The 27,035-nt window shown below is 30.0% G+C and overlaps 6 protein-coding genes and 1 pseudogene across 6 annotated transcripts in view; 2 read left to right on the top strand and 5 right to left on the bottom strand.

Moving 5' to 3' along the window:
* LOC126551575 (UPF0746 protein DDB_G0281095-like) overlaps positions 1-27,035 on the top strand; it is a 327,628-nt gene that overhangs the window by 95,888 nt on the left and 204,705 nt on the right. The gene's annotated exons all lie outside the window — the stretch shown is intronic.
* On the bottom strand, positions 4,855-6,459 carry LOC126552640 (uncharacterized). Its single transcript, XM_050207348.1, has 3 exons — positions 6,367-6,459; positions 5,357-6,150; positions 4,855-5,293 (listed from the first exon to the last, which is right to left on the bottom strand). Exons 1-3 carry the CDS (start codon positions 6,457-6,459, stop codon positions 4,855-4,857), a joined length of 1,326 nt encoding a protein of 441 aa, XP_050063305.1.
* Positions 7,276-9,900, bottom strand: LOC126552639 (uncharacterized; annotated as a pseudogene).
* On the bottom strand, positions 14,050-15,390 carry LOC126552638 (craniofacial development protein 2-like). Its single transcript, XM_050207347.1, has 2 exons — positions 14,423-15,390; positions 14,050-14,302 (listed from the first exon to the last, which is right to left on the bottom strand). The coding sequence occupies exons 1-2, from the start codon at positions 15,388-15,390 to the stop codon at positions 14,050-14,052; spliced, it is 1,221 nt and encodes a 406-aa protein (XP_050063304.1).
* LOC126552637 (uncharacterized) lies at positions 18,880-22,699 on the bottom strand. Its single transcript, XM_050207346.1, has 3 exons — positions 22,352-22,699; positions 19,753-22,249; positions 18,880-19,646 (listed from the first exon to the last, which is right to left on the bottom strand). The coding sequence occupies exons 1-3, from the start codon at positions 22,626-22,628 to the stop codon at positions 18,917-18,919; spliced, it is 3,504 nt and encodes a 1,167-aa protein (XP_050063303.1). The 5' UTR covers positions 22,629-22,699; the 3' UTR covers positions 18,880-18,916.
* Positions 22,715-23,976, bottom strand: LOC126552636 (uncharacterized). Its single transcript, XM_050207345.1, has 2 exons — positions 23,136-23,976; positions 22,715-22,846 (listed from the first exon to the last, which is right to left on the bottom strand). The coding sequence occupies exons 1-2, from the start codon at positions 23,559-23,561 to the stop codon at positions 22,715-22,717; spliced, it is 558 nt and encodes a 185-aa protein (XP_050063302.1). The 5' UTR covers positions 23,562-23,976.
* On the top strand, positions 24,442-25,099 carry LOC126552635 (uncharacterized). Its single transcript, XM_050207344.1, has 2 exons — positions 24,442-24,816; positions 24,881-25,099. Exons 1-2 carry the CDS (start codon positions 24,442-24,444, stop codon positions 25,097-25,099), a joined length of 594 nt encoding a protein of 197 aa, XP_050063301.1.

Here is a 27,035-nt window from a genome sequence, read left to right as displayed (position 1 = left end):
TGATCACGAACTATAATCACAGAATAGGTGAAATTTCACCTATTTTGTGCTATAATTATGATTATAATCATAGTTAGTGTGTTTGATAAAAATATATTAATTAATAAATTACAATTGATAGGTAATTATTTATTTGTAGAAAATAAAAATGTTTTTTGTTTTTTAAGAATTGTGACTTTCCATTTTACGTACTAATGATCACTGAACTATAATTAGGTAATTGGTGTAAGGTATAAGTTTCTTATACAAAGTGTAGCAAGACTATTTATCAAATATAGTAACATTTGTAATGGGAGTTTGTAAAAAAAATAAAAAATAAATGACCCTGCATCACAAAATAATGGAATTTGTTGTGTTAATTTCACAGAATTTCTATTCAAGAATAATATTATTGTTAATGGTAGGTAATTTATTAAATCTACTTTTTATTTGTATTAAAATATTTTTTTTTTTCAAATATATTTCTATTACAAATTTCCTATTATAGAACAATGAGTTGCAAATTATTAATAATAATATTTTTATTCTTTAAATTATTATTATAATTAATTATTTAATTTAATTATTAAGATATTAATGAATATGTGAAAATAAGGGATACCCAAATGTATATTTTTTTTATATATTAATATATTTTTATTTCTGTTTTATTAATAGGTTAATTTTATGTTACTGATTACAATTTAATTATGGAGTACTTATACAACCTTTCAATTGCCATATGAATACAAATAAGTCAATTTACTGCCTCACTTCAACTATGAACAACATGTATATTAAATGCTGAAATATTTAAAAGATTTACAAAAATAACTCAACTGCTGTAATATGGTATATTATTATTTGTTTAATGTTAGTTCTTTGATTTTATTTATAATGCCTATACTATGATCAATAGTTTTCTTCTTTTTTTTTTTTGCTTGTGTATCAGCTTATTTTAATAATTATAGAATATTTTTTTACATTACACCTTACTTATTTTATAACTAGATTTTGTTACAAATAAATAATCATGCGTGCATGTAATTATGAATTAAAAATTGTATATAATACACAACAATTTTTTTATTGCGTTCCAACAACTAAAATTTATAACCACATTGTCCACATTTCAAATCAGTAGTGTGTTGGTTAAATCTGGGATATATGCCCAACCTAACCGATTAACTATTTTTGATTGCTTTGCCTTGAGTTCAATGTTTATTTAATTTAATATTTTGCTTGATGTTAAATTGGTGTAATTTTTATAGTATATTATATTAAATTGCTATTTTTTTTTTCAGGAAAATTAACTTACATTGAAAACCAGTTTTCAGTTGAGTTCAATCAAGTTTGGAATAATCTCAAGGTAAATAGTTAATACATTAAACTTATTTTAGTTAATTTGAAATATAATATAAATTGTTAAATTTACTAGATTAGAGATGGAATATCAAGATCTGAACGAGTTATTGCCACCCATATAATTGCACAAATGTCCAGCGCCTTAATGAAGACCATGACTTCTTGATGTTTTTGCGTAGCACTGGTCACAGTATTGATGGATATGTTCAAAGGGAAATTGGACCATATGCACAGCCTTGAAGAGAGCAGTTTTTGTTTATATTTTTGTTTTTAGAATTTTTTTTGTTTATGTAGTTTAGGTTTTCTTGTAAAAAATGTTGAGTATTCATTTTTAAATGTTCATTGTATCTATTTATTGTATTGTGTTTATCAAATTAAATAAATAAAAGGTTAAAATTTGAATTAAATATAAATATATTGTACTGAAAAACAGTAGAAACTCTTATTAATGTAATATACAGATATTACAAATATACCTATGGTAGTAATAACAATTATATGTATTGCAAATTACAGCAATATCACAAAAAAAAAAACAGCAATCTTAATCATAGAATATTCTACATATTCCAATAATTATATAAAAAAGAAACAATACCTGGTTATATGACCAATTTTCAATCACTAAATATTTAATTAATAGTGAGCTAATAGTCCCGGTTCCCTTAAACATGTTTTAGTGACCCATGATTGATCTATACAATTTTCTTGAACCATTAAATTAATTTTCTATACAATCTGGCATTATTAGTATAATATTTATGACAAATCATATGACTCGTGACAAACAAAACTTAATTTAAATAACTTAGATATTTTGGTATAGTATCATTTAGGCCAAACATTTAAATTCTGAATTAAAAACAAAATGGAATAAATTTATAAATAATTAATTTAAAATAAAAATAACATCAGTATTTTTTAGATCTATCTTCCTAAAGGAACGTTTGATCATTTTTCAACATATAAAAAACATTTTATCACATGTTTCTTCATAATTTGTATAAACCCAAGTTATTGATTCAAATGAAGAAATTTCTAGTTGTGTTTTTTCAGAATTTCAGTAGATTTGACTACAAAAGAGTTTAAGGGTGAGTATTTCAATTGGAGCGATTAGTCTTGGAACTCTGAAAGGGTTATAACAAATTCACAAAGTTCTTGTAAGTTAATAACTGGCAACTAGTATAAGTTTCCTTTCATAAATTGCTATCAAAATATAATTTTTATTCTATTTCTACATTTTTTTTTATTGTTAAAAACAATTTTAACCAGCCAATTTCATAAAAAAGTGATCTTCGTTTATAATTTTACCCAAAGAAAAGTTCAAAAGTCTCAATATAATTATTTTGTCCCATATAATGTAATAATCAAACAAACAAATCCATGGAAATAACTAAAAATAATTTGTATTTGTGGACCACTTATTTATAACCAATACAGTTAGATTAAAACTTCTTAAATTTCAATACAAATTAAATATTAATCAAAATTATCTACATTTTTGTATTTTTGGTTTTTTGGTTTTTTTATGCTTTTTGAAAGCTATCTATTTAACTACTAGAAAATTCATTACACTGACCATTTAAATTGAATCTACATAAAATTTAAAAACTTTAGATTTCACCATTTATCGTTCTTCTATGTGGCATTAATCTCATCCACAAACGGTCAAGGACAATAGTTTTGAATAGAAAATATAATATTACACTTGTCATTTTGTAATTTACTACCTATACCTATTGTTTAGTGTTAATACATTTTGAGACTTGTCATATTAGTATTATACATTCACAACAATATACATTTAATTAGGTATAAACATTTTTTAGGAATATATATCGTTAATTTTGATGATTGGAATTCAAAGTTCATCAGTAATATGAACAATTGTTGATACCTTATATATTTAACACTGTTTGTAATTGCCAAACGTTGAAACATGAACAAGCTTAAAACGAGTAAAAACGAAAAAAAAGTTCAAAAAGATAATTCGTTATACGGGGGTATACGGTATGCCATAAAGAAACGTATGCGTATACGAAAAAACAAGCGATTCAATTTTCAACTATTTTCGCACCCTGATTACGGGATAAATAATGATCCTATGTATTTTGATCATAGAACCTTTATAATTCATCATGGAATTTATAAGTCATCACTCGAATTTCAAAAAGATTGAACAAAAACTCAATTTCAAAAAATTCGGAAAATACGTAAAATCTAAGTACCAAAAAAGAAAAAGAAAATCATAACTTCCCAACAAAACATCCTATTCCTTTGGTTTTGGTACTGTTCGATTTTTGACAAAAATATCTAAACGATGCGTAGAAAAAACTGCTCTAATCACCCAAAGTCTAAGTGTTCCGTGGCGACAAAGTCCAAAAACTGCAAAATCCTAATTTCCGACGCCAAAAAGAGGGATAAAAAAGCCTCCTACAGTGTCGACACAAGAAGCTAATTTTGATCACTGATCTACAAAAAATCGAACCTGCACGGAAAAAAAAAATTAGTTCTTTTGACTATTTTTATATTTAATTTAATCATAATTTATAGTCATATATGTGACAGCTATAAATATAGTTAAAATAACTTTTTTTTTTTAGTAAGATAATTATTGTTATTTCAACTATAATATTACTTACTATTTTTTAACTATAAACTTTATTTGATTTAACTATTCTATTAAGTTGTACAATGTTGTTAATCCAACTAAATGAATAGTTATTTATACTATAAAAATTATAGTTGTTAATGATTATAACATTGTTAAAAATAACTAAATAAATAGTTATTTTTACCACAAAAATTATAGTTATTAATGAATATAACATTGTTAAAATAACTAAATAAATTGTTGTTTTTACCATATTTTATCGTTAATTTGACATAATACTTAATTAGGCTAGGTGGTTGGGCAATGTGCCCCCCCCCCCAAAAAAATATCCAGCTATGATAGCTTAATTAGGTATTAATAATCAATAGGTAGGTAGGTATAGGTAGGTAGGTAGGTAGTAAAATTAATTAAAAATGTGTTTTATTATAATATTATAATTTGTTAAATATTTACATAATATACATAGTATGGTAATAAATAATAATATAAGTAGATAATATAGTAATATAAAATAGTATATAATATAGTAATCAAAATATGAGTACAAAACAGTAAAGGTACCTACACAGTTAATATAATAATAATTAAACATATTTATGCTTACAATTTTAATGGAATAAATGTTAATCCATTAGAAATAGTACAAAGATGAGTAGGATAAATGTTTTCTAAATTAGTTAAGGAAATACATACTAAATTTTGTGTAGAATTTACATTAAAAGCTTGGAAATGTTCATCAAAGTACTGAGTATTAAATTTTTTACAAATTGCAAATGGTTTATTTAAATTAGTAATGCAAATAGATTGAATTAAACCAAAAGATGGTAACATAAAATTATTTTCATCACATAAATTTAAAACAACAGACATATTTTTACAGTTGTACATTATTCCTTTTATTGAAACCCATGAAACAAAATTACATCATCACCAGAAAAATTAACCTCTTCAGAAAGGAATAATGTTTTTATAATATAAAGTTGAATTAACTCATTCGAAAGAGATATAATTGGACCAGTTTGTAAATTACTTGTATAAAAATTTGTGTCTGCAGCTGCTAAAAGTTTATATGAAAATTTTAATTGTTGTTTCATTGCTAATGTAAAAGTTATGTTTTTTCTTGATGTGGTAGAATGAGCTGTTTCTTTAAGTTCCCTGTGTTTTGCTTCAAAACGCATAGACCAAAAAAGTGATAACGGTCCAGAGTTTTTAATAATTAATGGGTAATGCACCATGTGGTGATGCTTTGGCTTTAAGCTGGTACCACGAAATAAACGTAAATATATTTCATGGTGTTCAGTTATAAGTGATTCAAGCAAAACTATATCCTCATTTCTTATCCATTTACAAAAAATGATATCAAGAATTTTTTTCAAAACAATATATAAATCCCATAACTCTGATTCTACAGGAACCATATCACCAATAATTAATCCAAAATATTTCATAAAGCATGACATTTCTGAAGCTGACATTTTTAGACAACCTGAACGTTTAATATTCATTTCATTAATTAAAGTTGGTCTATTTCTTATGTCTGTTGGGCCATAGTTGAAAGACTCAATCCTCTCATTCAAAGTATCAATAGAAAAGTATTTCAAGTTAAAAATCAGTTCCTTTAATAAAAATCCTACATCATATTTGCAAACCCCTTCTAACATATCATGCATTATGTCGACACTAAAATTGCTAGTTACATCAAACGATTCAACATCATTCCATACACATAATTCTTTAATGCCTGTTCTAGATACATCATCGGTTATAACGTCATCTGAATAGTTAATTGGATTTCTTAAATTATCATTATCTTGTTTTGTTTGAATTTGGCATTCATTTTTAGGTGTCTTACAAAATCTACATGGATATTTAGCAACAAAACTTTCAACAAACCCCAAAATTGAATGCAACCCCAAATTATCACCTAATATTAATCCTAACTTAAAGAATATTTTATAAGTTTTATTTCCAACCATTATATCTATTCCTGAGGTTTCTAAAAAATTTAACTCTGCTATAATTTCTTTAAAAATAGCTCCATTTCCAAAAAATGATTTATTGTCAGTTTTAAAAAGGGAAACTAAAAATATACTTTCTAATGTAGAAGCTAAATCTGGAGGCAGGCAAGCAAGAGAAACATATACTGCACCAAGCTTTTGTACTCCTGCATGCGATCCTAAAGGATTATTTACCTCAAAGTCATCATAATATAGAAACAAAGGTAAAACAATTTTGTTCTGGTCAGTTGATTTAATTTTCCATAATTTAGATTGAATAAAACTGCTGATAATATGTGGATTATCATTTTCATGAATTTTATTTAAATAACTGAACATTATATCAAAGAAATTTGAGTGTTCCAACTGTTTTTTTAAAAGAAGCCTAAGAGAAACCATTGTTAATTTTACCACTTTAGGCTCTAAAACTACCATACCATCACAAAGCCTATCATTTAATCTTTGACCAATAACTACTTCATAAGGTCTAACTAAAAATCCCATACTTTCTAAAGTTTGTAATCGAAAATATTCAGTTTTAACATCACTAAATGGATTGAAAGTACCTGAAATATTTTAGAAAATTCTTGAATAGTATCTGATGAAGCATTGAGTTTAAATAAATCACTTTGAATTTTTGTTTTTAATAAAAACAAAAAAGAATCGTTAAAACATTGAATATCATTAAGTAAATTGTTTACTATATTTCGAGGTATTGACACATTGCTATACCATTTACTAAATAAACAAAGAGCATTTTTTTGTAATTCTTCTTGTAAAAAATCTGATGTTAAGTTTATCAATGGTAATTCGGGAGATGCCAAAACAGAAATGTCAGGTTCTGTGTTCTCTTCTAAATCAATTGAACATGCTGGTTTTAATTTGTTGGTATTGAATGATTTATTTACATTCAAATTAGGAATACTTTGAGTAGGAATACAGTTATGAGTATTTAAATTTTTTTAAATGAATTTAATGTTCCAAAGGACCGGAAACAGTTTGGTACTTTACAAATAAATTCAGAAATAGCCTTTATATCATGATATATATTAAGATGTATAACTAAGTGATTTAAAACTTGAAAATTTGAATCGCAGATAAAACAACTGAACATTTTTTAAGTTAAAAAATATTAATAATTTTAATCATAAATTGAGTTTTTTGAATAATTATAAATCTATTTTAATTAAAATAAATTTAAGAAATTAAAATTAAATTAATTATTAATAAAATTAAGAACAATATTAGTAAAGTACTTAAGTAGTTAAGTAGAGTTAAGTACTTAACTCAAAAATTATTATTTTAATACCTATTTAATAATTATGAAACTTCTAAATCTTTACATAAACTTTGAATAGATAAAAATTTTCTTCCTTTCTTCTGATCAGAAATATCATAAAAATAATGTTCGAAAAAATTCCATACTTGTTGTGCTTGAGGTGAATATTTTAAGTTTAGTACGTGAAACAGTTTGAAGCAGAGATCAATTGCTTTCAGCAAAGTTTCAAGAAGAAATTGAACGTCATCGATGATAGTAAAATATTGCATAGAACTGTCCGCTTCATTAATGTTTCCAACAACCACAACATAGGGTTGTACAGTTAAACCCAAGCTTAATGCTGAATCTATCTTCTGTCTATGTGTTGTTTTCAGTTCATTAACATTCTAAAATATATAATACAATTATTAATAGTTAACCATTACTTATAACTAAAATTGATTACTTGAATATTCACAATAAAAGCATGCAATTGTTCAATTTTTGATGGTCTGAGAATTTGTTTGTTGTTTAAAGCAACATTAACTGGTGATAATAAAAATGGAATTAGTTGGAATGCAGCCAAATCATCATCTCCTGTAAAATCATAAGTTATTTAATTTTAAATGAAATATTAGTCAATTTATCACATAACCAATCAGGTATAGATAAACTTGCCAGCCTTTAAAGGAGTTTCAAGTATTTTGAAGAGTTTTAATCCTTGTGAACCAATATTAATACAATTTTTACTGAGGTATTTTTAGCTTATTTTTGAATGTTTCAAATTTTTGAAAAAGGCACATTGTTTTATCTGGATACAGATGAGCAAAATCAATATCAACCTATAAATAGAGTATTACAATGTAAATTAAGTCTCTAATTTAATTTATTTTGGTTAATATGTACCAAACTTAAAAACTTGGTAGGTACCTAACTAATTATAATAATACTAACAAGACAATGACCAGTGGGTTTTTTCAAAGCTGGATATACGTTCATCATATTGTCATTTTTATGTAATTTAAGCCTGTGTAGAGAGGTTTCATTCCAAAGCTTATGAAGAATAATTTCAGGTTCAACTTGATTTTTCAACCAAGTAAGAGAATCCTCATAATCTATTAAAATAATTGAGCATGTGTTTAAAGACAACAATTTTGTTTCTATGGTAGGTACTAAATATATTGTATAATTGTAATTTATAACCTTCACAAAGATTTAACTGAGGTTCATCATCATGTTTTCTTTTGTTTGAAGGATTTATTTTTATAATTTTTCTTTTAATATTACAATATTTATCAAATAATTTTCCTCTATTTGGACTAACAATATTGCCTTCTTTATAATAAGGTATAAAATATGTTGATTGGTTTTCAGAAGGAAAAATATTTTGAATTCCTTAGAATAATAAAAAATAATTAATTAAATAGGTAGGTAGGTAGTTTATAGAATAATATATTATCAGTTAATATAATAATATTAATAATTTATTATTATATTATGACTTATATACAAGAAGCATCCTTATAATTTTCAGACAACACCATGAATAGATATGATAATAAAAATATGTAACCTTTAGCTAAATTGGTGAACAGTAATTTGTTGATTTTTAAGTCTGATTGTTTTTGAAGTTCATGTTTTATTAGAACAGAGCTCAATTTATTTTTCATAGTAAAACTCAAACATTTATGACAGTTATAATAATCAAGAACCATTTTTCCATCTTGGTACTTATTAATACATCATTATATATTTACCAAGTGAACAATCATCTGAGTTCATACCTAAAATATAATTTACAAATATTGAATATAACCTATTACCTATAATTTGATTAAATACTTGATTTATTATAAATTAAATCTATTTATTACTAATCTACATTTATACCTTGCAAAAATAATTGTGTTGAGGACGATTCATCAGGTGAAATATTTAAAGATGATTGTTCATTATTAAAAAAATTGAAATCATCTTCTGAAATAACCATTTCTATATTTTGGATATCAATAGCATTATTTGAACTCTCTGACAAAACTTCACTATTACTTTTGGATGACAAAATTTCCTTAAATAATTTGGTATCATTCATAATATTGATTAAATATCTGACTTAAATATTGTATGTTATGTATTAATGAATTAATGTATTTATATTTAAGGTTTAAATTATGACAATGGTATATAATTATTGATATATAGTTAAGTATTAAAAACTAAATTATTATAAATGTATGAATTTGTAAAAAGTATGTGTTTAAAAGAAATCTAAATAGCTGATAGGTATCTATAATTAATATAAAAACACTGTATTGACCAAAGCATAAAATAATAACTCATAATTCTTTTAAACTTTTGGAGTTACCTACTTTTTCTTTTAAAATTTCATCTTTAAGAGTTTGTAATAATGCCAAAAATTTTGATTGAGGACCCATCTTTGGAATAAGTGTTATAACCATGTTTTCAGTTAAATTCAAAAAAGCAATTTTGTCAATCTCTTCTTCTACATAAAAAATTTTAATTGGTAATAAAAATATAATAACAAATATGTAAATATTTTATTTAAAAATAGAATTTTACTATTTTTAATTTTAATAATAATACATAATCTAGTAGGTACCTTTAAAACGGCTTACAAGATGGTCAAAACCCAAAAGTTTTAAATAGTCCTCAGTAAATGCATCCATTATTCAATAATTAGGCACTTATATAAATATAATACTAAATAACTGTCTAGAAAGTAGAAACAATAAAAAGTATTTTCATGAATCACTAAATTAGCAAGTTAATTACATATAAATGTTTAACATGGGCATATAGGCTGCAAGTAGATCAATAAAAGTGGTGTAGTAGGTATTTATAAAAGAGCAACGGCGATGTATTTGAGATTTTCATGGCCGAGTGCTATTTTTTTACTCCCCTGACTACGCCACTGCAATAAAATATTATAGTGTACATACCTGAAAACTGCAGTCAGTAGAATGTTGAACTTAAAAAAGATAGATTGTTTATAAACAACTAAAAAAGGTAAATCGTTCACGTTGACATTAACGACAAGCGCGTGTAGCGTGTGCAAACTCAAAATGCGAATAACCCGTACAATACAAACTTATTTTTTTAATAATATTATGTTCATAACCACAAAATAAAAACCAACTTATTTTTATAGTTGATCCTACTTCAAACAATAGTAATTTCGTCATAGTCAACATAACAAATGTGTTGTTTTGACTAAATTTTATAGTTAAAAAATGCAACTGTAATAATTGGGAAAACCAATCATTATTATAGTCAGTTTAACTATATTATTTTTTTATTATGTTACTATATTGTTATTGTTATTGAAACTAGACTAGTCTTGTTATAATAATCAATAATACAGTAAATTTAACTATATTTATTTTAACTATAAAAAAATAGTAATTTTTTTTTCCGTGTGTGAATTTCAGAAACGTGTAACAAAAACTAAGCATTTTTCAATATATCCATTTGGGGGTGGCATAGGACCCTCCGACCACCGAAAGATTTTATGTAAAATAACTTAAAACACAACTTTTGATGATGAAGCTATGCCCTTACATCGAAACCCGGCCGAGTAACACTCGACTAAATAACTCAAATTTCGGAATTCCAAGGCCTCAAAGTGGAGTAAAACCGCTTTTACGGTCTCGACAAAAGATACCACTTTTGAATTTTGATCAGCATCCTCCAAAATACCAAAATCTTGAGTTTCAGACACGTCGAACGACCACTAAGGTTTTTCAAAAATATATTTGAGGGGGGTCGAAGGTACCCCCAACTACGGGGGAATTTTTGGAGGGGCCTAACCATTGTCTAGGGACGTAACTTTTATAGCTGTAGAGACAATAGTTTTTTCGTACGAATTTTTCAAAATTATAATATATCATATCATTGCCGCATGATTATCGATATAGTTTGATGAAAAATTACTTCTAAATAAACTATTTTTATGCTGATGGCGTAATAATTGCCAAATGTTGAAACGAAAACAAACTTATGTAATAGAATTTAAATAAATCATTTATTAGTTGTACACGACGTATTGACGTTCATGTTATAAGAACATATTATACTTACCTACATAGGCACAATTTGAGTTTTAAATTTGGGAAGGCTATTATAATTTGCATATACGAGTATGTACTGTGTGTATGCTCCCTGAGATATAGAGAGATGGAAAAAGATATATCCAAACCATGTTGGGGGGGCTATGATTGACTTTTAGGGATCTTAGCATCCTTAAGCCCTCCTCAAATTGCGCTTATGCTTACCTAGTGTTTTACTAAATATGAATACCTTCCTAAAATTTAACAATTTAATGCAATTATACAGTACTAATAAGTAATAATAGTACCTAGGTACTCATAGATAATGATGAAACACACTACGAAATTAAGAATATTTACGTTTTCGAAAAGGTGTAAAATGTCTACCTTTTATAATTTGTACGTTTAATAAGTAATGTAGTTGTTTTATTTACCAAGAATATTCTTATTCGATCCTTGAAGATTTCATAAGTATAAGACCAAAATTAAAAAAAAAAAATTAATTCTTGATTACAGATAGTCAAATAGTCAATACTCAATAGTCATTAGCTTAGAGTGTATTCAATAACAATGATATGAAACAATTAAACGAGAAATTAATTGTAATTAGTACATATTATGATAGTATCTGTGACTTTAATATACCTAATACCTATGTATAATAATATAATCATTTTGTAGTTTTAAAAAATAATCAAAATTTATAAAAATATTTATTTTTCTGTGAAAGAAGTAAGTACCAATTAATAAAACCTTAAAGAACATAATTATTATCACCATACAAAATATTCATTAGCCCTGAAATTTGCATTTTTATTCAGTTAAAATTAATATTTGGCATGACGAATTATTGAAGAATACAATGTTGAATATATATAAATATTTTACACAAATTATATTTTAAAGTGCAGTAATAATATGTAAAATTATAAAAATACTATCTTTAACACTTACCTATTCAAAACAATACAGTATGTTTTTTATTATTTATATAAAATTTATACAAACATCAAACTGAATGTAAAGATTCCCTTACCTATGTATAAAAAAAGTAAAAGGTTGGTTGAAAATGTGAGTAATAGTAAATTTATATAAATATATATTTTGGTATTTTTATGATGCTATTTATTATTTTTTATTACATTATTAGACAATTTAATAGTCAATAGTGTGTTAGGTATTGTTTGTATTTAGTATAATACTAGTATTTATAATAATTTTTATTTAAGTGTTATATTTTTCTATGTAATATTGTAAGACTATTAAGAAATAAATAAATAACATATTACCATATTTTTTTTTTTTTTTTTTTTTTCCCCGGGCTTTTACAGGCCCTTAAGGCCCATCGCCGCAACAACATATTGTTTCCATTCTTCTCTATCATTTGCACATTCTTCTGCGTTTCTTACGTTCAGGAGTTTCAGGTCTTCCTTTACTCTATCCACCCATCTTTGTCTGGGGCGTCCTCGAGGCCTCTTAGTGTCGGTTATCCAATTAGTTATTGATCCAATCATTCCCTCTGACCTCCATACATGTCCTGCCCAACTTATCCTTGTACTCTTCAGGGACCCAACAATTGTAGGTTCCTTGTATAAATCATACAATTCCCTGTTGCCTCTCACCTCATATTCTCCATCGTTATTTCTCTTTGGACCGAAGATTTTCCTTAATATCTTTCTCTCGAAAACTCCTAACTTTCCTTCGTCGTGGCCCATGTACTACATGCATACAGGGCAACCGGTTTGACTATGACTTTGTATAACGTTATTTTAGAATTTATTGATAGTAATCTTGATTTGAAAAGTGGCATTAGACTATAGTAGCATCTATTTGCTGCTGTAATTCGTTTTTTAACTTCTTCGTGGCTATTAGCACTTTCATTGATCTCTGTGCCCAGATATTTGAAGCTCTGTACCCTTTCAAATTTGTAATCATCAACTTTTAAATAGCTAATATTGTGATTTCTTCTCGATAGTATCATATACTTTGTTTTTGACTCATTTATCTTTAAACCAATCTCTTTACCTTCATTTAGTAGGATGCTAGTTGTATTTCTCAGATCGTCCTCTGATTCGGCAATGAGGACTATGTCGTCAGCGTAAGCCACTACGGTTAGTTCGTTATTGTTGTTCATTTTTATTCCTTTGGCTTGGATTAGTACCTTTCGTATAACTGATTCTAAGGCGATATTAAATAAAGTTGGCGATAGGGCGTCTCCCTGTCTGAGTCCGGTTGTCACTGGGAACTCATCTGATACCTCTCCTCCAAAACTTACTTTACTCTTGGACTCATATGCACACGCTCTTATCATTCTGACTAGTTTTGCTGGTATTCCCATTTTGTTCATGACATTCCATAGTTTTTCCCTGTTAATCGAATCGTATGCTGCTTTGTAATCTATGAACATAAGGTGGATGTCTTTATTGAACTCGTGACTCTTCTCAGCTAATTGTTTGATTATGTGGATTTGATCAACTGTTGATCTCCCTATCATGAACCCAGCTTGATATTCTCCTATTATTTCTTTAATATAAGGATTGATTCTGATCAGAAGAATGTTGGAGAGAATTTTATAAGTAGTGTTGAGTAAGGAGATCCCCCTGTAATTTTCGCACTCCATGATATCTCCTTTTTAAAAAACAGGACATAGGATGGATACTCTCCACGATTCTGGTATTTCCTCTTGTTCCCATATTATGTTTATTAATTTATGAAGTTGGTTTAGTAAGCATGGTCCACCCTTTTTTAAACATTCCGATACTATTTCATCTACGCCTGGTGCTTTACCATTCTTAAGCATATTAATCCCATTTCTAATTCATTTTTTGACGGGGCTACGAGTAGCTGTTCTACTGTCGTTAGCTCGTTTACAGTGATATTGATTATTGGCTGGTTCAAAAGGTTTGCAAACATATCTTTGAATTCGCATGCGATCTCTTTGTTGCCTGTTAGAAGAGTTCCATCACTTTTCCTCATAACATTTGGTCTGGGCTTGTATCCATGTCTTACTTCATTTGCTTTTCTGAAAAATATTTTCGAATGGCTATTTCTATTATTTTCTATATTTTGTATGCGTTCTTTTTCCCATAGTCTCTTATTCGATCTAATCACCTTTTTTACCTCTCTTTGTTTAAGTGCCAACAATCTTTTGTTATCTTCATTAGGTTCATGTAGTACTTTCATGCGGGCTCTATCTTTTTCATGTAAAACTCTTTTACATTCTTCATTGAACCACATTTTCCTTGTTTTTTCTGGTATGTACCCAAGTACTTCTTCAGCTGTGGTTTTTACTATTTGTTCTACTTCTTTCCATATTTCACTTATATTTGGCCTTTCTTGTATATTCTGTATTTTCGACATTAACTTTTCTTGATATACTTTAGCAGTTGATGTTTTCAGTGCATCTCTATCTATTTTCCCTTTATGTTTCTGTTTCTTTCGCCACTCTGTAGATATTCTGATATTTATTTTTGCTCTTACGAGGAAATGATCTGACATAGCACTACTCCCTCTCATGCTTCTTACATCTCTTATACAGGACTTAATCCGTGAATCAACTACTATGTGGTCTATTTGGTTTCTTACATATCCACATGGAGAAATCCATGTTTGTTTATGAATATTCTTGTGCGGGAAACATGTGGAACTTATAGTCATGTTTCTAGCAACTGCAAATGAGATCAGTCTATAGCCATTATCATTAGATTCTTCATGTAAGCTTTCAGATCCTATTGTTGGTTTATATATCGTTTCCTTTCCAATTTTTGCATTAAAATCTCCGATCACTATTTTCGGTTTATCAGCTGGTAAAGAATCGTATAGCATGTCTAAATTATCAAAGAATTCATTTTTTATCTCCTCATTTTTATCTTCAGTGGGTGAATAACAGTTAATTAGGATCAGATTGTGCCACTTACATTTAAGTTCTATGTAACAGAGACGGTCATTTATAGGTTTGAAATTTGTAATTTGTGGTAGTAAATTGTCTTTAATTATAAACCCTACACCTCGTTCGTGTTTATCCTCACCGCTGTAAAACAGAGTCATTCCTTGAGACTTCAAGCTCCCTGAACTTGTCCATCTTACTTCTTGAATAGCAGTTATATCCATCTCGTATCGCTCAAGACACGATAAAGACGTTGTCAAAGCTCCAGTCCTAAACAAAGATCGCACGTTCCAAGTTCCAATTCGTAGGTCCGTTATCTCTTTAATCCGAGGCTTAGAATAATGTTGTTGTTTCTTAACAATTTATTTTTTAAGTGGTAGGGTTGTCAGCCCTACGCACAACCCCCAACCTGGAGGACCAGTCCACACCAACTAATTAAAGTCAGTGTGGGGCTCGGGGCCCCGGGTTCGCCAAACCCGTAGTACTAGTTGCTTAGTACCCCCCTGAGGGGTATTACCATATTAACATTGTATTATAATTTTATAATACCTACGAAGTATAATATACCTACCTATTACATGCGATGGTTTTTGGAAAAAATCAGTTCAACTTACTATATTATTGTACTGTATAGTATTAATAAAAAAATAAATTACCAAAAGTGATATAATTTAAACTAAATTACAAAATATCCTTAGGAATTGAGACTGACATTCAGGAAATCCGGTAGACAATTCTGTCTCCGTTTAGAATCATTTATCGTAGGTATTATGCGTAATAATCATGAATACCTACCTATGTACCTATAAATTTAACACGTCTATATTTGAATGGCATATTTAATAACGAAGTATACTCGAAATCTATAAGGCGGCTTCCTATTTTATATTGTAAATATAAGTTGTGTTTGTAGAATGTAATATGTTTTATTTATATAAGTAGGATATAAATAGCGGTTCTGCTGCCCCCGCGTATCTCCCCCGCCCTCGTCTTGTCCCTGTCTCGTCCTTCCCCCACCCGCCCACGTCTCGTCCTTCTACTACGTCATGTCTCGTCCTTCCCCCATCCCACCACCCCGCCCTCGTCTCGTCCTTCTACTACGTCATGTCTCGTCCTTCCCCCCTCCCACCACCCCGCCATCGTCTCGTCCTTCTACTACGTCACCGTAAGTCTCGTCCTTCTGCCCCGTCGCCGTATGGATCGTCCTCCCCCCACGCACATCTCCACCCTCACCTCCACCTGTTGTCATATATATATAATTGTACATAGCATATTATTGTACATGGCATATTATTGTACACAGCATATTATTGTACACTCCATATTATTGTATACATATATGATTTTTACATGCAATCTGTATATATTAAAGCCCTTATCCCTACCTAATAATTTTTACCCCCACCTAATAATGTCTCGAATTTAACAAACACTTGCCCCTGCACGTGCAGACCATCATTCAGTCTATCTTCAGCCTTATACTATTTAACACTTGCACTTCGCGACCGTCCTCTAAGTCTTTTTTCAGTGTTTATTATTTTTATAAGTGACTAGCTGGCTCCGTGCACTTCGTTGCCCGTTAAAAATGCCAATTCTATATAATATGATTCGAATTTTGATTAATTTGTTATTTAATATTCGGTTTAACGGTGTTCAAAACTTATATATTTTCATTGACCGTTTTGATTCTCAAAAATCTTGTGAAACCACCACTTTAATATGCGAATTTTGTAAAATGCTTTCTTTTTGCACACTAAATTTGTGGTACGATTTTACGAATGTACCGTGTAAATTTTAAGCATCGATCTATCATTGTTCAGGCTCTACGTTTATTAGTCAGTGAGTTACTCAAGTCATAATATTATAGTCATTCTGCTTACCGTTGCCGTGAGACTCTCTTATGATTATGCGAGCAGTATATTATCATGTAGGCAATCCACACATGGTGGATTGCGGACCCCGCGAGATGTGTACGTAAGCTTATAATTTCTAACACTTAAGTTTCAAAGTTATATAATTTTTTTATTTTACTACGGTGGGTAAAATACAATAATGTGCCATCTCGTAATTTTTATATTGTTGCCTGTTGGTAAAACAATAAAACTTGGTATAACTTGTTATGTTAGTTTATTGCTGTGAATTTTAAATTTACTGTAGACATTGACTTATTTTGCTAATTCTTATTTTTGTTGTTATGGTTTTAACAAAATATAACAACAGGTCTATAATTATTATATTCAATCATAATCAATAGTGACCTTAATATAGTTTATTTTCTTGCTGGACTGCAGTGACAGTTGTTGTTTTTTTACATCTCGATTCCGAAGTTTTCTGGTGGATTTTCCTAAAATTGTACTACATAAGCACCTTCTCTTGCGACCAATAGGAGCGAATCATCAGTGAAAAATGTTACAAAAGGGGAAAATAAATAATAATAACAAAAAAATTGTTACCATGATTACCGAAAATAAAATAGTAATAATAATAACAGTAATAGTAGTCATCAGTATTTTTTTTTAATTTTCCGTGCAATTTTCTTAACTTTTTCTTACATAAGAACCTTCTCCTGGAATTTACGACCTAAACAAAATAAGATCCAGCCGTTCTCAATTGATGAAATGTTATACATTTTTGTCTCTATTTTTATATATATAGAAGATAGAAGATAGATAGATTATTGTGAACTAAAAAAAAATTCACTCAACAAATTTCAAATTTCCAAACTAAAATAACTATAGAAACCATAGATTATATTGATTGTACATCGAGCTGATGTTTAGATGTCTACGTCTACTATAGAGTAAATAAAGACAATGGTATCGAGTTCAAATCCCAGACATCAATGAATTGATTTTGCACTTTTTCTACTTATTCGGTTGACTTTTTAAAAATTTTCTTTCGTAAAAACCTTCTCCAGACAATAACAAATACTCCTAAAAAATAATTAGCGAAATCGGTTCAGCTGTTCTTAATTGATGAATTTTTATACATTTTTGTCTTCATTTTTATGTATAAAGATTTTTAATTTCTTTTTTTACTATGACAACAATTTAGGTTTGTATGTCTATTTGCATGCATTTTTAAAAACATTTTAAAAAACATGATTTATTTTATTTAATGGTTGCCATTGACTACCAAAAATAATTTAGTTGACTATTTGCTGGATAGATGGCGCTTCTGTATTTTCATCACCACCTAGTCATATTTCTCTAACCCGATAACTTTCTCAAATTTTTCGTCCGTAAGAACCTTCTCCTGGCAATTACGGCCCAAACAAAAAAAGAATGAGCGAAATCGGTCCAGGCGTTGTTGAGTTATGCGCTTACCAATTTTCGATTCATTTTATATATAAGACTAGCTGACCCGACACGGCGTTGCCCGTGTGTTACTTTCTTTTTTTGCATTTTCGTATGCCGTGTGTTAATTTTTAATTTAATCTTATTGATAGTGCTAATATTACGTCGAATTCACGACGAAAGATTTGTAATGTGGCAGTTTTTGTGCCTACGTATTTTAAAAAATTCTCCTGAACAGAACCGTCACCCTGGTGATAGGGCGTTGTGAATAAAAAATAATTAAATAAAACATATATAATGATTTAAAAGTAAGTAGTTATAGTTTTAACTGTTATAGTTTTATTTAATTATTTTTTATTCACAACGCCCTATCACCAGGGTGACGGTTCTGTCATGATTTAAAAGTAAGTAATCGCTTTATTGTTAATCATGTGAATCATAATTATTATTATTATCATTGTAGTACTTTGTGGTATACGATGTTTCTTGTTTGATTACCTGGCGCATAGATAAACAAATCTGATGGTTTTCCAACACGGGAACAGGCAACATACAATTGACCATGTGAGAAACATGGGTTTTCTAGATTAATACCACAAACACTTAATGATTGCCCCTGTGACTTGTTTATAGTCATAGCAAAAGCAAGACGCACTGGAAACTGTAGTCGTTTAAACTCAAATGGCACATCAGTCGGAATCATTGGGATGCGCGGTATGAGAACATCTTCTCCTTTATACTTTCCTTTGAGTATAGTTGCTTCTATCACATTGTTTAGTAATTTTTTTATCGCTAACCGTGTACCGTTGCAAAGACGCGGTTGGTTGATATTTCGCAACATTATAACCACCGATCCAACCTTTAATTGAAGATTGTGAGGTGGCAATCCTGGCAAATCCAGCGAGTTTAAAAATTCCGGTGGATAGTTGACTACATCATCTTGATTAGTAGCCGAATCAACTGATTTATATATCATCAATTCGCCTGTAATTTGTTCTTGAATTTTGAAATTTAATTCATTTACATCTATGTTTTTTGCAGCCAGTATAGCTCGTTCGCTCAACCAATCATGGTTTCTGTAATTTTGAGAAACATCTGGAAACACCTTCTGAATAAGTTCATCTTTTGATCGAGTTAACTGACAAAAACTTAGAGGAAAGTTAATGCAGCAGCCGTCAACATGTCTATAGGAAATTTGCCATTACCAATGTCAATGAGTTGTTTAGAGAATATGTTTCCAGATTGGTCATTTTGCAACTCGACACGCATATTCTTGCTTAAATGAAGTACTTTGACATGTTTCCACAACTGGAGGACTTTAGACATGCATTGAGTTCATCAGCTGGCGTTGATCGTGGAATCACCGGCAATGTTTGACGAAAATCTCCTGCTAATAAAATCATTGCACCACCAAATCGGTTATTATTGCTCCGTAGATCTTTTAAGGTTCTGTCCAAAGCCTCCAAAGATTTTTTATGTGCCATCGTGCATTCATCCCAAACAATCAATTTACATTGCTGCAAAACCTTTGCCATTGCAGAGTTCTTCGAAACGTTGCAGGTTGGAGTTTCATTGCTATGCATATTTAATGGCAATTTTAGTGCTGAATGGGCTGTTCGACCACCTTCAAGCAAAGTTGCTGCGATTCCCGACGAAGCGAGTGCAAGTGCAATTTTATTTTGTGAGCGAATTGTTGCTAATATTAATGAAATCAAAAAAGTTTTTCCTGTACCACCAGGTGCATCTAAGAAGTAAATCCCTCCAGTTTCATCATTTGTTACTTTCATAAGAGTTTCAAATACATACTTCTGTTGTTCATTTAACAGTGGAAGATTTGTTTGAATTAATTCTTTCAAATCGTTGAGATCATACAGTCTTTCTCGATGCAACTCTTGGTTAAAAGCGTCATGCATTGGACGATTGGGCGCGGTCAGGCCTAATTGAATTAATAGTTTGTTTGACATTATCAAGCACATGTCCTCAATTGAAATCAATGCTTCATTGTAAATTTCTTCACTGATTTGTATATTTGGATTTCCCATTCTATTCTGTATTTGATACAAAATATCATCACACATATAATCTTTGTACTTGATCCACAAATCAATTGGGTTTGATGGGAAGCATGTAGATATGATTATAGAAAACAATGTTCGTATTTGATGAGCGTGTGATGATATTACAGCATCATTGAGAGTTTGATCCCAATGAGCGTCATTTTCAAGCAATTGCAAACGTTGACAGGCTTCTCTGTAGGATACACACAATTCACCATCAACAGTTCGTAACTGTTGGAATGATGTTGGGCCACGTACATTGACTAATAGCAGTCGTAAGTAAAAACATTCATCATTGCTTGGATGTACTGAATAAATCCGGCCAATCGCATCGGTGGAATATACATCTGTATATCCTGGAACTGGTTTTCCTTGTTTCCGTCGTATAAATCTCCTTGAGGATTGATTCCAGGTATAATATTTTGGCATTTCAGAATATAGCAATGTTTGTGCGAAATCATCGTTTTGGCATGTCTCAAAAAAACTGGTTAATGTAGTAGATGGTGGCTGAGCAGCTCTTTGTACTGCGTTCTGTGCTGTAAAATACACTCTTTGTCCATTTTCTAAATGCACAGCTAAGTGAACAACAGAAGGGTGTCTCTCATGAATAGGAAAAGAAAATATTCGCCAAACTGCTTCATTACTACTGACATAGCGGCCCATTTGGTATTGGGTAACTTCATCATTGGAATTCTCTGCACCAATTCCAATCACAGCCATATCACTCCCTTTGGCTACATATTTGCAAATGTATTTAATAGATTTCACTGAATGGCAAGATTCAACGTTGATGTGTGCTTTGAATGTCTTTGATAAAATGGGTGAATATGGAACAATCCAACGATTATCTATTTCAATATCTTGTTGATTTAATTTGACAATTGTTGATTTTCCATTGTCTGCTGTCGATCTGCGACGATACAATGGATAACCGTCATTACCAGTAATTGTTTCCGATATTAATGTCCGTGGATATCGTTTTGAACATTTACCATCCATCATACACGGTGAATTTTGATTAAGAGTTCCACAGGGACCATGTATCATGTTTTTGATAACTACCTCATGCAATCCAGGATCTACTTGTACATTAGGGATTTCAGCTGATATCACTGCATCAACTTCATTTGGCCTTATATTTTCAACCAACCAAATCAAAATGTGTGCATGTGGCAATCCTCGTTTCTGCCACTCCACAGAATACATCCAGCAGCGTGTCTCACCAAACACATTATGTTTTACGATGAAATCCATTAAAGATTTCAACTTTTGTCTAAAGACTCTGGCTGTAATATCATGACGATCAATGGGTGATTGCCCAGAGAATAACTCCTGATTGATTTCTATCCATTGCGGATTGCATGTAAATGTGATGAACAAATCTGCTGTACCATAATGACGAACATACGACATGGCATCTTGAGCATATTCGTGCATATGCCGAGGGCTTCCGATGTATGTTGCTGGAAGAATAGTCATCCGACCGACATTCTGTGCATTTCCATCAGTATTAATCGCATCTCGAAGGTGAATATACTCTTCAGATCGGAGTTTGGTTTGATTCAACCTGATGAATGTTAATCTTTCCGTTTCAATTTTAACATACATGTCAACAACATATTTGTGATATAATCGCCGACATTTCAATATGTGATTATCTTCATTTTCCCGAATCATTAGGCGGTATGAATAATAGTTCATTGAACTGACTTTTTTGTTGGTTTCAGAACCTGTAAATAGATTTTGTTTTAATAACATTCAAATATAAAATTAAAATACATAATATAATGACTGAGATATTATCGCCATAGCTAAACTAATATTTTAGTTACCTGCAATGGGATTTATCATTTTTATTGAGAAATCGTAGCCATCTTCACCTTGCCAAAATATAATGGGATATTGCAGTGCATCATATGAGCGGTGTGTTTCCTTTATACGTTGTAATTGATCATTCCGACGACGTAAAACAATATCACGGGATTCCAAGTTTTCTCCAACTACAACGATAGCAACTTCATCAATAGTTGGTGCATTAAAACGTCTTGTATGTTGACCTGCAGGTGTTTTATCAGCTCTGATTACAATTTTGTGATTATCGGATGGCATCAGATCCAGGGCAGTTTTAAACAATATAATCAATTGATTGTGCTGATGAAATAAAGTTTGTAATTGTTCTACAATAGACCTCTTTACTAATTGTTATGTGCACAACGCAGATCAATTTCTTGTGGTGAATTGCCCATAAAATAAATTTGCAGGAATTTGTTGTCGCTATCTGACACTGGTAACAGTGAACCTGCTCTATGATATATTTGCCCTTGTATCTGTAAATAAAAAAAATATATTATGGTGTGGTATAAATTAATGGATTGTCGGTGATCAAACTTAAATAATATTTGATCTTAAAAAGTATATATTTAGTTTTAACTAATATCTATCAAATATAAAATATAATAAAAGTGTCACTGAAACTGAAACACCATAATATAATATGATGACTAAGTGATATATTTCGTAATGATTAAGAAATTGAAGATTAGTGACACATCTTAACTTTGGTGACAGAAAATTTTGTTCGCTAAAATAATTATGAGTAACTGCTATAATACATACCTTGAAAGTTGGCATAAAATTTTCCCGAACTACATTTGTTGCCCCAAATGAAGTCATTTGAAAGCAATTGTTATATTGTTGGATATTTGTCAAAAAGTGTATAGAATCTGTTCCTATTCCTGAAACCAATGAGTACAATGGTTCTGGTGGTGGATCCAATGGTATCAATTTCACTTTACCATTTGCGCAACACAATCCATTGGCTTCGTTTTTGTATTTTAATGCCTTACAGTGTGAGCAAACCGAGTTCATAGAACCAATAACAACACATTGGTAGTTACTGTAGTCAATTGACACATCGTAACTAAAAGCAGCTCGATTCAAACTTGCTCGCGCTTCACGCGTTTGTGAATTAGATCGGTAATTAGCTTGGTTTGTAGCATTTCTGGTTCTTCTACCTAAATTGCTTCGTCTTATAGGAGGCATATCAAATATAAATTATTTTTTCACTAATCACGAACTAAACAAACACTAACTAACTAAACACTCTGCACAAAACACGATTGTTGGTTGCCATGGATACGATCAGTATTATATTATAAATATTATAGGAAGGGCTATTTTAAAAAGAAAAGGGCTATTTTTAGGGTTTTTCCAGCAATAATTCTAATTTTTCTAGCCGTAAAAACCATCCTTGGACTTCAACGAACATTTGCGAACATTTGCGTTGTTTGTATGTCTATTTGCATGCATTTTTAAAAACATTTTAAATTAATGATTTATTTTATTTAAATGGTTGCCATTGACTACCAAAAATAATTTAGTTGACTATTTGCTGGATAGATGGCGCCTCTGTAATTTCATCACCACCTCGTCATATTTCTCTAATCCGATAACTTTCTCAAATTTGTCGTCCGTAAGAACCTTCTCCTGACAATTACGACCCAAACAAAAAAAGAATGAGCGAAATCGGTCCAGGCGTTGTTGAGTTATGCGCTTACCAAATTTTGCGATTCATTTTTATATATAAGATTTAATATGGCTGGCTCAATCGCTGATAACACTTCCTTCTACAAAAAGAAGACATATATTTATGTAACACCGTCACCACCAGCTGACTCATTGATTCTTAAGCTATACAATCGACTTTGCAGCCCGTAAGTTTTTACAAATCGGTATTGATCCTAGTGAAAAATTCAAGTCGTTTTTCATGTGTTAACTTCTTCTCGGTATGTGCTTATTACTGTTGATCTTATGAAAAAATATTCTCATATATGGGAAATATATTATCGTTCATATTAGCCACACCACATAAGTATAAGCGAATAATATTTTATGAGATGAAAAAAATAAACTATCGAGTATGATGTACAGCGGAGAAAATGTATTAGTTATGGAAGCAAAAAATCGTGAGGGCTGCAGAGTGTTGTTGAATCGGGCGGATCTTATGCGTCTTCAATATCTTGAAAAATGTATATTCGAGACCATCGTGAGAAAAGAAGTATTTTCCGTTCCGTTAGTTATGAAACAATATGATGAGATTGTTCAGTACATAGACAAGAAATGCGCTCAACAAAAATCATCGCCGAATAATGTTCATGATATGGTAATTTTCATTAAGAACATACAAGTCGATGGAGTAGTTAAATCTATACCAAACTTCAGTAATCAAATACAGATGTGTGCAGCTGAACAATTATCCGAATCTTTGCTGAACCAGAGAGCGAACAACTCACACGAGGTAATTAAAAAAAATATATTATACCTTAAATAACAATATTTAATAATTTTTTTTTTTTTTTTAGTTTTTTAATAAAACGAGGATTATTTCACCTATCTCATCGCCTACACCTATGTCGCCACCTGTTTTGTTGTCACCACCGCCATCACCGATTTATGCAATAAAATCATCAGTTGATGAAAACGATGGACCGTCATTTTTCAATATGCAACCATTATCGGAAACGGGTGACTTCGATTCCGCCGTATCGGAATTGCATTTAGTAAGACGTAAACTATTTTAATTTTGTGTTATTTGTGTAAAATAAAAAAACATTATATATATATAAAAAAAGTTTTTTCATTTATTAATATTAAGTTTTACATTACAATAAGATATTTATTTACAATAAAATAAAATAAAAATAAAAAAATAAAATAATTATTAATACTAAGTTTCGCAATAAATATTTACAAGGTTCTTTAATATTTATAATAAAAAAAAAAAAAAAAAATATTTACAAAATAATATTTACAAGGTTCTCACTTCACCATTAAATAGATTATAAGTTATAATTTGGTCATGTAATATTAAACAATAAGTGAAGTAGAAGCAGGAAACGGTGTATCGGTTTCAATTTCAATCCTGAGGTCGATAGTTGGCGTTTTTACGTTATCGTTCTGTCTGCTCATGTCAACAATTATAATCGGAGATAGATTTTTGAAATCAGATCTGGACAACAGAGGTGTAACATTATCATGTCCATAGTAAGATTTTAGAAACTCAGTGTATGCGTGGTATAATGTACCGATCTTATTCTTGGTAAAGTCGCATTGGAAATCTTCATAGGGAAATACTTCAGCGTTTAAATAAACTTTCAAGTTTTTAATTTTACAATGGTCAAAAAATGACATTGATTTATTTGAGCTATTTTTCCTATCAGTTTGAAATCCAATGATGACATATCGCGGTTTTTCCAATTTGTTGGATGTTTTTACTTTCCAAGAATGCGATGTGTTTTGAGGTAGAAACGGATACTCACAACATCCCACGATCTAAACTCACAAGTTAGGGGCTTTTGATTGTTTACAACTTTCAACAATTTAATTTTTTCTTTATCACTGACTTTTACAATAGGCATTCTCCACAATATTTTTGTTATGTTTATTTTAACGTCTTTTAGTTTAGATGCGTCTGTGACAACTTTATTGTTTTTGTACTGCTTGATAGCATTTATATCTATTGAAGCTCTATTTAATATAAGTTGTTGATTGCAGTTTATTAAAATACGTTTATAATCTTCGTAAAAACCAAACAAATCTTTAAGAGCAATGCAACCGTTAAACATATCACCTTCAATAAAATCTTTATTAACATTTTCAATGTCATTATCCCAAGCAGCGTTATGATGTGATGTAATATTCGATTTATTATAAGAGCAATATCCTTTTAATGTGGTTGTTATACCTGGATTAGCGAGTTTTTGAATTTGAATACCGTTTATTTCGTATTTCATTTCAGAGAAAAGAAATGCAAGTCCGTTGTTTATAAATCGAATGTCGTCAGTTATTTCTGCAGGTTTGGTTATTGTTCCTTCGATGTAAATATAACTCTCACACGGTAGAGTATAAGACTCTGTATTATGTAAAGCGATACGCACTTCATCGTTATTGGAGAGGGCTGACGTAGAATAAGGTAAAAACGAGTGATATTCAATTTGAGTTATTCTGCAATCATCGGTGTATCCAGCCGTGACATCTAAATACACATCGTCCATATTAAATAGCGTTTAACGAACGTAAAAAAGCTAAATTTTTTGCTGTTAGACAATGTCGAAGCCCTCTCTGTTTCGAATTTTTCTTTAGAGTTGTTGTCTTGTTAGTGTTATTAACACGACTAACGGGTTTTCATATGTAGTCCTATATATATTATGAAATTGTATCGCCATTTTATCACAAGTCTTGAATTAATAACCGTATCGATATCGGTTCTCCTCGTAGATCGACTAACTCGTTGTTTTGATTTTTTAAAGTTATACTCGCATGTGTTATAGATGTAGAATTAAGAGGATAAAATACTAAATGTGTTGGAACCTCTATTATTTTATATCCCGGAGGTACATTTGGATAAAACTCGTGTATTGTATGGCACTGCTTTCCGTTGTTGAATGAACCCATAACTAGGTTTGATTCGATATATATACAATTTGTCTTTGTAATATTTACCAGCGTATCCGATTC

This window comes from Aphis gossypii, chromosome X, assembly GCF_020184175.1.
Source record: "Aphis gossypii isolate Hap1 chromosome X, ASM2018417v2, whole genome shotgun sequence".
Lineage (NCBI taxonomy): Eukaryota > Metazoa > Arthropoda > Insecta > Hemiptera > Aphididae > Aphis > Aphis gossypii.
The sequence above is the reverse complement of the archived record's forward strand: the minus strand, read 5'-3'. Positions and strand labels throughout refer to the sequence as shown.